The sequence below is a fragment of the Alligator sinensis genome, unplaced genomic scaffold, assembly GCF_000455745.1.
Source record: "Alligator sinensis unplaced genomic scaffold, ASM45574v1 scaffold153_1, whole genome shotgun sequence".
Lineage (NCBI taxonomy): Eukaryota > Metazoa > Chordata > Crocodylia > Alligatoridae > Alligator > Alligator sinensis.
The window spans coordinates 201,680-212,469 of record NW_005842099.1 but is presented as its reverse complement, the minus strand read 5'-3'; the positions used below and the strand labels follow the sequence as shown (position 1 = coordinate 212,469).

The 10,790-nt window shown below is 44.3% G+C and overlaps 1 protein-coding gene across 1 annotated transcript in view; it reads left to right on the top strand.

Moving 5' to 3' along the window:
• Window positions 1–10,790, top strand: part of GRM1 (glutamate metabotropic receptor 1) — a 354,804-nt gene that overhangs the window by 224,221 nt on the left and 119,793 nt on the right. Inside the window, exon 3 of the mRNA XM_006024232.2 lies at window positions 3,495–3,730. Within this exon, the coding sequence (XP_006024294.1) occupies window positions 3,495–3,730 (236 nt within the window). The remainder of the gene's footprint in view (window positions 1–3,494; window positions 3,731–10,790) is intronic.

Sequence of the window (10,790 nt, the reverse complement as noted above, 5' to 3'; positions counted from 1 at the left end):
CCTCTTCCCCTCGCTAGCAGAGAACTCCCAGACTCTCTCCCATCCTAAACCTCTCTTGCTCAGTGATCCTCTCCTACCTGACACTGCAAGGCTCATAACTTCCTCCTGCTTTAGCCCCAAAACAATCCCTGTGCTTCACCACATCTTAAAGAAAGCCCACCATGGTCCTGAAATCACAATTCTTTGTGATCTATCCAGCCTATTCAAAACCCCTGCTACACTGAACGGATCCAGCCAAGCTCAGAATCACCACCCAGCTCCAACCGCAGACTCAGTCTCATTCTCTTCCTCCCTTTCTCCTCCTTTCCAGGTTAGACCACTCTTCGCCATCAATTATATATTCCCCATCTATCACCCAACATAACTCCCACATCCTGTCACTTACTGTCTTGCTGTCTCCTTGTTGTCTTGCAGACATGGAAGCATAGGCAATATGGAGGGTCTAAACTGAACTAATCTTGCAGAATCCCAGGTTCAAACCTGATCCTACTGTTGTTTGTAGTCCATGTGCTACAGAAACTCTTGGCAGCAAGACCCATGTCTTCTAGAAGCATGTAGATGCTAAAATGATGCCAAGCCTTGTAATAGAAGACTGAGGGATTCCTTTTCTAGCATAGACAGAGCTGGGAACTGAATTGGACCCCAAAAATGGCCCAATAGAGGGCACTAGCAGCTTTGGATAATCCCCAATTATATATAAACTGCTAATAACCTAATATGCTGCTCAACCTTGTTTTCAGCACTGCCCAAGGGGTATATATTTTCAGACTGTCAAATGTCACATGAATTTTCAGGTAGATTTAACCAGAGGAAATAATCTCTTGCTGAACTAAGGGGCCAGCGCCTGGTTTTTCCAGAGGAAGAAACACAAAACCAGAGCCAGCATTCCCAACCAGGTAGCTTTTCCTTCAACTGTAACTCAAAGAATATTGACACGTTTTCTCCAGAGTTTGCACAAATGCTGTCCTCTGCCTTCTGCAAGAAATTGGCAGCTTGCCAAATCCAAAATATAGGGGGAGAGGAAATAAATCTTTCTAACGGTAGCTGGTAGCAATCCCAACTCTAAGGACTCTTCCCACTCTCCACAGAGACTTGTAAAACATGACCTGATTTAATAAAGCTATTTTGACTCAGTAATGATTGTACAGTTTGCTGAAAACTACAAACATGGTGACACATAATGGAGTAATTGTGCAATTAAGATTTAAGTAATTATGCTGGCAGAGAGACCCTTTGATTGTTTTTGCCTACTTAAAAGAAATAATGTATTTATTCGATTCCAGGACAAATCCCCCCATCACTCCTTCCCCACCCCCACCCCCTAATTAACATGAAGAGGGAAAAGAGCCCCTTGGCTTTGAGTCGAATATGAGGCAGCAGGAGGGGCAGGTGACTGCTGTGGCTTCTAATCCAACCAGTGACTGAGGATGCAGCTGCAAGGGCAGCTGCTGCCTGCCTCACTCCCCCACCTCACCTGTCCCCTTCCTCATCTTCCTCCCCAACCATTGCTTTCAGGCCAGGCTCAGGCTGTGCTTTATGCTCCAGGCTGGAGGGCAGAAGAGCCTGCCAACACCAGAGCAGAGGTAAGTGGTGAGGAGGGTGGGAAGAGCAGATGGCTGCAGCAAGGGAAGAATGGGGGAAAGAGGAGGAGAAGGGGGACCAAGGGGTCTGAGACTGGGGGCCAGAGGCTGCAAGTGGGGACACAAGAGAAGGGAGGCGGGAGGCCTAAGGTGTTGAGGGGTAGATGTGGTGGAGGGGCATGTACAAGGGGGAAAGCAGCAGGGGGGCAAGTGGTGGGGTGAACCGGTAGCAGGGCACAAGCTGCTTGGCCCCCCACCTCCACCTGCCCCCCACTGCTTACCCCATTGCTCCCCGCATTGCATGCCCCCCAACTTGCCCCTTTGCTACTGCTTTCCCTGCTACAACAGTGGGGGGGGGTGGGGGTGGCAAATTTAAGATATCTCTCCAATACTTAGCTTCTATACATGGACAATTATAACCAATTTATACATTTTCTACATATAGAATCTAATTATTGTGGGGTCCTCTTAAATTTAGGGTTGTCTTAAATTTGGGTAAATATGGTAAATAGTGCAGCTTTTGCTGTTTTTGTGGGGTAGATTGTAACTTGAATGATACAGATTATAAATGCTTCATTCTCCTAGTTATGCCTCCATGGACTACACAGACCCTGGGTCAGGATACAAAGGAGTAATGGTACACTGTTGCACTGTACATCCCAAACAGATTAATGTTTGAGAAACAGATTAATGGTACACTGTACATCCTGTTATGCCTCTGTGTGAACCCATGACCAAGGAGGGATGTTAACAGAAGCAGCCCAGGTTTCCTCCCATCTTCAGAACTTCAGTCCACACAGCTGAATGGAGATGAGAGTGTCGAAGTCTGCTGGTCATATAGGACTTCAGCAAGAAGGGAATCCTGTCTTAAAGGTGTATCTCTGAGGCATGTCCTGGGCTGGCATAGTGAATGCATCATTGTTTGCTCAGGGCAATGCCTAAAGGCATAATGTAACCCTTGGGATGGAACGTATGTACTGTTGCTCTTAGGGAAGTCAAAACAGAACCTGAGAATTCAGCTAGATCAATGAACGTAAAAGTTAGTGAACTAACCTAAGCATCAGATGTAAATCCCAAGAGGCCTCCTTCAGAGTCGTTACATTGACCATTCATCAAATAATATTGACAAGAAAAATATTTTTTTTTTCAGCGTTTGGGAATTCTCCTTACTTCAGCAACGTCATTTTGTATTAGTGCTATAACATACATGAATTAATACATATATAAATAAATATACAAATTTGTAAGAAATAACAACATGTTTTTGTGGTTTCCCTCGTGGAGCAAGAACAGCGCATAGCTTAGTTTTCAGCAGATTCAATTTTCTTATGTATTCTTCCTCCACAACCTCTTTCCCACCATGATACATTTCTCAGTTCATGCTTGATTTGAATTATTCAGTTAGCTCTCCCCCATGATGCATTTCTTGATTCTTATTTGATTTGAATTATTCTGCTTGCTTCAAGAGCCACGCATGCTGAGATCACAGCCCAATAGCAGTAAAGTCTCAGGGCTTTCTTTTAATCATTATTAATTCTTTGAATTTAGACATTTGCACAACACAATATGCAATACAGAATTCTTTCAGTCACAAAGATGTAGTCTCTCTAACCAAAAGCCTACCTGGAGCTTTTTCAAGTGAAGCAGAGAAATCAGGGGGAAGATAATCTTTTTCATTCTAAATGAGAAAATGGTTCCTTTGTCTGGCCCCACGCCTGTAAAACTTTGTTAGCCATAATACTTATTTTCACTCTCCCACTTCGTTTTCCCTCTATGCCTGAATTTTAGAATTGGAGTGGTTTTTGTTTTTCTCCACAACCATCTCTTTTCACGCATACCAGCTTAGTTTTGCCTACATGCTCTTTCATCCTCAATTGCTGTCTCTGTATAACACTTTTTCTTTCTTCTTTTCAGTGATGGCTGGGCAGACAGAGATGAAGTTATTGAAGGATATGAGCCTGAAGCAAATGGGGGTATCACTATCAAACTACAGTCTCCAGAAGTCTTGTCATTTGATGACTATTACCTGAAGTTACGTCTGGACACCAATACCCGAAATCCCTGGTTTCCTGAATTCTGGCAGCACAGATTCCAGTGTCGCATTCCAGGGCATCCTCTAGAGAACCCCAACTTTCAAAAGAACTGCACTGGTAAAGAATGAAAAGCTTTTTCCCTGTTTGAATATCTGTGGTTTGATAAAACTTTCTCTCCCTTGGTTCCTTGGAAGGAATTTAGTGCTAGTGAAAATTGCCAGATTCAATCTTCTCAGATTCAAATCCTCATTCAAAGATGAGTGTCTCTAGGGTTCTCTCCAAGCTGTCTCCTATTCTCCCATCAATGTATCTCTGTCCTGTTGTAAAGAAGCCAGTTTCTAGTCTCTCTGCTGATCTGCCAACAAGGAATGCAGTTAATACTGTAAATGAATGAGTCTGTCACATGGAAATCTACTCACTACTTAATCATTTCACGTGGGCCAACCACTAATCTTTGTCTTTTAGAGTATAGGCATATGAACAATTTACTGTGGAATACAAAGGAGTGAGGCTTTAACATACATCAGCTGCCCCATGGTAACTATCCGTGTGTACAGTCTTATCTATGGTAAGCAGAAACTAATGTACAGCAACTTAGACTTCAATGTAAGGGGGTAAATTGCCATGATTTAGCTTCCACTGACATAGGGTGAATGACCATAAGCACTTGCTGTTCAGTAAAAGTCCACCTCTTTACATCCTACAGTAAATTGTTACTATGTCCATATCCTTAGATTTACAAGGGCCAGACCTGATCTGGATTTGAATTGCTGATCTAGAAATAACAGCTCTATAACTCATTCCATGGCTGTCCCATTCCTGCACATTTTTGCCCTGATGTAAAGATAAGTAAGAAACAAAACACAGTTAGTCAAAGTGAGTGGAATCAGTGAAATGCCCAGCCTGGCTGACAAGAAATTATCTTTAAGAAGGCAGGATTGGGCAGGGGAGCACCTTATTTTTTGTCATAATAACATTTTGACCAAAAGAAAGGGGGTGAGGGGAACTGCATTTCTGTTTAAAGAAAAAACCTGTTTTTGACCAACTGTCTTGATGTTATCAAGACAATATAATGATAACTTTGCTGGAAACCTAAGGAATGTTGAAGGGCCTTAAAGCTGAAATGTAGCCCCCCACCTGTTTTTTTATGCTATGAGGTATTCATATTTTGTTTCTGTTCCAATACATGACCCTCAGACAGAAAGTAGGCACCCCAGAAGCAGACTTATCTGTCCCATAATTGACAAAGCAATGGGAATATATGTGTGGACATTCTTTGGCATGACAGGAGCTAGGCAAAATATCTGTAGATAGTAATTTTTGTATTAATCTTGTCAGAGAATTAAAGAATCATAAAGATTTAGAGTTGGAAGGGACCTCAGGTAGTCATCTAGTACAACCCCCTGCTCAAAACAGGACCATCCCCCACTATACTGTCTCAGCCAAGGCTTTGTCTAGCCAGGTCTTAAACTCCAGAACCTCTCTTGGTAACCTGTTCCAGTGCTTTACTACTCTTCTAGAGAGACAGTTCTTCCTGATATCCCACCTAAACTTCCTCTGCTGCAACCTGAGACCATTGCTCCTTGTTCTGCTATCTGCCACCACTGAGAACAGTCTAGCTCAGGGGTTGTAAACCAGGGGTACACATACCCCTGGGGGTACTCGGAAAGGCCCCAAGGTGTACCTGGCAGTGGCACGGAGAAGTGGGGGGCAGGGCTGGCAGCACTTTGCGCCACTGATGCTTTTGTTTTCACCAGCACTGTGCATCTCCGGCACTTGAGTTTTGCTGCTCCCGCACCTCCCCTTGTCGATTAGGCTCCCCGCATTGCATGCCCCCCAACTTGCCCCTTTGCTACTGCTTTCCCTGCTACAACAGTGGGGGGGGGTGGGGGTGGCAAATTTAAGATATCTCTCCAATACTTAGCTTCTATACATGGACAATTATAACCAATTTATACATTTTCTACATATAGAATCTAATTATTGTGGGGTCCTCTTAAATTTAGGGTTGTCTTAAATTTGGGTAAATATGGTAAATAGTGCAGCTTTTGCTGTTTTTGTGGGGTAGATTGTAACTTGAATGATACAGATTATAAATGCTTCATTCTCCTAGTTATGCCTCCATGGACTACACAGACCCTGGGTCAGGATACAAAGGAGTAATGGTACACTGTTGCACTGTACATCCCAAACAGATTAATGTTTGAGAAACAGATTAATGGTACACTGTACATCCTGTTATGCCTCTGTGTGAACCCATGACCAAGGAGGGATGTTAACAGAAGCAGCCCAGGTTTCCTCCCATCTTCAGAACTTCAGTCCACACAGCTGAATGGAGATGAGAGTGTCGAAGTCTGCTGGTCATATAGGACTTCAGCAAGAAGGGAATCCTGTCTTAAAGGTGTATCTCTGAGGCATGTCCTGGGCTGGCATAGTGAATGCATCATTGTTTGCTCAGGGCAATGCCTAAAGGCATAATGTAACCCTTGGGATGGAACGTATGTACTGTTGCTCTTAGGGAAGTCAAAACAGAACCTGAGAATTCAGCTAGATCAATGAACGTAAAAGTTAGTGAACTAACCTAAGCATCAGATGTAAATCCCAAGAGGCCTCCTTCAGAGTCGTTACATTGACCATTCATCAAATAATATTGACAAGAAAAATATTTTTTTTTTCAGCGTTTGGGAATTCTCCTTACTTCAGCAACGTCATTTTGTATTAGTGCTATAACATACATGAATTAATACATATATAAATAAATATACAAATTTGTAAGAAATAACAACATGTTTTTGTGGTTTCCCTCGTGGAGCAAGAACAGCGCATAGCTTAGTTTTCAGCAGATTCAATTTTCTTATGTATTCTTCCTCCACAACCTCTTTCCCACCATGATACATTTCTCAGTTCATGCTTGATTTGAATTATTCAGTTAGCTCTCCCCCATGATGCATTTCTTGATTCTTATTTGATTTGAATTATTCTGCTTGCTTCAAGAGCCACGCATGCTGAGATCACAGCCCAATAGCAGTAAAGTCTCAGGGCTTTCTTTTAATCATTATTAATTCTTTGAATTTAGACATTTGCACAACACAATATGCAATACAGAATTCTTTCAGTCACAAAGATGTAGTCTCTCTAACCAAAAGCCTACCTGGAGCTTTTTCAAGTGAAGCAGAGAAATCAGGGGGAAGATAATCTTTTTCATTCTAAATGAGAAAATGGTTCCTTTGTCTGGCCCCACGCCTGTAAAACTTTGTTAGCCATAATACTTATTTTCACTCTCCCACTTCGTTTTCCCTCTATGCCTGAATTTTAGAATTGGAGTGGTTTTTGTTTTTCTCCACAACCATCTCTTTTCACGCATACCAGCTTAGTTTTGCCTACATGCTCTTTCATCCTCAATTGCTGTCTCTGTATAACACTTTTTCTTTCTTCTTTTCAGTGATGGCTGGGCAGACAGAGATGAAGTTATTGAAGGATATGAGCCTGAAGCAAATGGGGGTATCACTATCAAACTACAGTCTCCAGAAGTCTTGTCATTTGATGACTATTACCTGAAGTTACGTCTGGACACCAATACCCGAAATCCCTGGTTTCCTGAATTCTGGCAGCACAGATTCCAGTGTCGCATTCCAGGGCATCCTCTAGAGAACCCCAACTTTCAAAAGAACTGCACTGGTAAAGAATGAAAAGCTTTTTCCCTGTTTGAATATCTGTGGTTTGATAAAACTTTCTCTCCCTTGGTTCCTTGGAAGGAATTTAGTGCTAGTGAAAATTGCCAGATTCAATCTTCTCAGATTCAAATCCTCATTCAAAGATGAGTGTCTCTAGGGTTCTCTCCAAGCTGTCTCCTATTCTCCCATCAATGTATCTCTGTCCTGTTGTAAAGAAGCCAGTTTCTAGTCTCTCTGCTGATCTGCCAACAAGGAATGCAGTTAATACTGTAAATGAATGAGTCTGTCACATGGAAATCTACTCACTACTTAATCATTTCACGTGGGCCAACCACTAATCTTTGTCTTTTAGAGTATAGGCATATGAACAATTTACTGTGGAATACAAAGGAGTGAGGCTTTAACATACATCAGCTGCCCCATGGTAACTATCCGTGTGTACAGTCTTATCTATGGTAAGCAGAAACTAATGTACAGCAACTTAGACTTCAATGTAAGGGGGTAAATTGCCATGATTTAGCTTCCACTGACATAGGGTGAATGACCATAAGCACTTGCTGTTCAGTAAAAGTCCACCTCTTTACATCCTACAGTAAATTGTTACTATGTCCATATCCTTAGATTTACAAGGGCCAGACCTGATCTGGATTTGAATTGCTGATCTAGAAATAACAGCTCTATAACTCATTCCATGGCTGTCCCATTCCTGCACATTTTTGCCCTGATGTAAAGATAAGTAAGAAACAAAACACAGTTAGTCAAAGTGAGTGGAATCAGTGAAATGCCCAGCCTGGCTGACAAGAAATTATCTTTAAGAAGGCAGGATTGGGCAGGGGAGCACCTTATTTTTTGTCATAATAACATTTTGACCAAAAGAAAGGGGGTGAGGGGAACTGCATTTCTGTTTAAAGAAAAAACCTGTTTTTGACCAACTGTCTTGATGTTATCAAGACAATATAATGATAACTTTGCTGGAAACCTAAGGAATGTTGAAGGGCCTTAAAGCTGAAATGTAGCCCCCCACCTGTTTTTTTATGCTATGAGGTATTCATATTTTGTTTCTGTTCCAATACATGACCCTCAGACAGAAAGTAGGCACCCCAGAAGCAGACTTATCTGTCCCATAATTGACAAAGCAATGGGAATATATGTGTGGACATTCTTTGGCATGACAGGAGCTAGGCAAAATATCTGTAGATAGTAATTTTTGTATTAATCTTGTCAGAGAATTAAAGAATCATAAAGATTTAGAGTTGGAAGGGACCTCAGGTAGTCATCTAGTACAACCCCCTGCTCAAAACAGGACCATCCCCCACTATACTGTCTCAGCCAAGGCTTTGTCTAGCCAGGTCTTAAACTCCAGAACCTCTCTTGGTAACCTGTTCCAGTGCTTTACTACTCTTCTAGAGAGACAGTTCTTCCTGATATCCCACCTAAACTTCCTCTGCTGCAACCTGAGACCATTGCTCCTTGTTCTGCTATCTGCCACCACTGAGAACAGTCTAGCTCAGGGGTTGTAAACCAGGGGTACACATACCCCTGGGGGTACTCGGAAAGGCCCCAAGGTGTACCTGGCAGTGGCACGGAGAAGTGGGGGGCAGGGCTGGCAGCACTTTGCGCCACTGATGCTTTTGTTTTCACCAGCACTGTGCATCTCCGGCACTTGAGTTTTGCTGCTCCCGCACCTCCCCTTGTCGATTAGCCGCTGGGGTATTCCCCTCTTCTCCACCAGCTGCCAGGGGTACACCGACCGAAATAGGTTGAAAACCCCTGGCTTAGCTCATGGGTGAGCAAAATGCTGAATCTATCTGGCCAAGCTGTTCCTTCCATCCTGCAGTGCCCATCTGTAAGCCAAAAGAGTTATCACAGGCCCTGGCCATCAGCTGCCTGTCTGAAAGCTGGCACCTCCATGTAGGAAGTGTGGCTCTGGTTGCTAAGCACCCAATCCCCACCCCAGCCTGGCCTGACCTGTCCCCAGTCCCAAGCCACGGACACTAGAAACAAGAAGCTTCTGCCTGGCAGAGGCTTTTGCCTGGCCACCCTGAGGCTGTTTCCAGCCTCCCTCCCTGCAAGCCTGGAAATGCAGCTAAGGGCCCCACGGGGCTGGGGTGAAGGACTCTTGTTGGGAGAAAAGGGGCTAGGAGTATGGGGAGTCGTGCACATGGGGCTGGGTCAGGCTGGCCCTGCATGTTGCTGCCATGTATAGCTGGGGACTCGGATGAAAGCACAGGAGCCACACGCTATGGGGTTGGGAGGGGTTGACTCCACACGCTGCCACCATGTGCTGCCAGGGACTCAGGTGGGAGCATGGGAGCTGCATGCTATGGAGTGGGGTGGGTTAGGCCCCACTTGCTGCCACCACATGTGGCTCTGAGGACTCGCACACTGGGGGCTCCGAGGACTCACTGCCCCCCATACACACACCCACACCCCCCACACACCCCACCTTCCACTATACCCCCCACCCCCTCCCACAGCCCCCACACACACTTTCACACACCCCCACACACCCTACCCTCACCATACCCATACACACACCCATACCTTTGCACACGCCCTTCACCCCAACCACACACTCCAGACCCACACCCACACATTAACCCACACCTTCCCCCACACATACACCTCCTCTCCAAACCCTCCATCTTCTCCCATCCTCTTCCCCACACACACCTCACCCACCATACCCCCCACACATCCCATTCACACATTCCCCTAACCACACACCTCACACATCCCCCACATGCACTCCCACACAATATACAAGAGTTAGACTGTATTTTAAGCTATTATGAAATTGCCTCTATATACATTATGCAAACACACATAAATCAGGACAAATATTTTTTTGAAATAAAATTCAAATATGTTACAGTATATGTTTGATTTTTTTTACTATATGATTTGGGTTTTTTTCTGGTTCCAAAATGGCAACCTCCTGCCCTAAAGAGTACTTCTGGGGCAAGAGAGACTTCAGGTGGCAAAGGTCAAGGGTTAAGGAGTGGGACTTCGAGTCCCAAGATGGTGACTGGGGGCAGGGCACCTGTCAAGGGGTGGGGCTACCCTTGTGACAGCTCACCAAAATTCATTAAGTGGCCCTCCAGCTGAAATAATTGTCCATCCCTAGTCTAGCTCTGTCCTCTTTGGAACTATGCTTCAGGTAGTTGACGGTCTTCTCTTCTCCAGATTAAATAAGCCCAGTTCTCTCTGCCTTCCTCATAAGTAGGGGCCTACTGAATTTGTGATGGAAGTGGGCTGCATGGCAGCTCCTTTAATCTTGCAGGTTGCCCTGTGCAGCCCCACTGCTGATTGGAGGAGAGTCCCTGCCAATTACTACTCACTCCTGATTGATGGGAAGGCAAAAGCCACAGTTTAAATATGGTGCCATTTTTGTCGCTTGCCACTCTCCACTTGATCCTGATGGGTGGGCTGAAAACCACAGTTTTAAATATGGCACCATTTTGCCTCCTGTCACTGATTGGCTGAGAGGCCTCAGCAGCTTC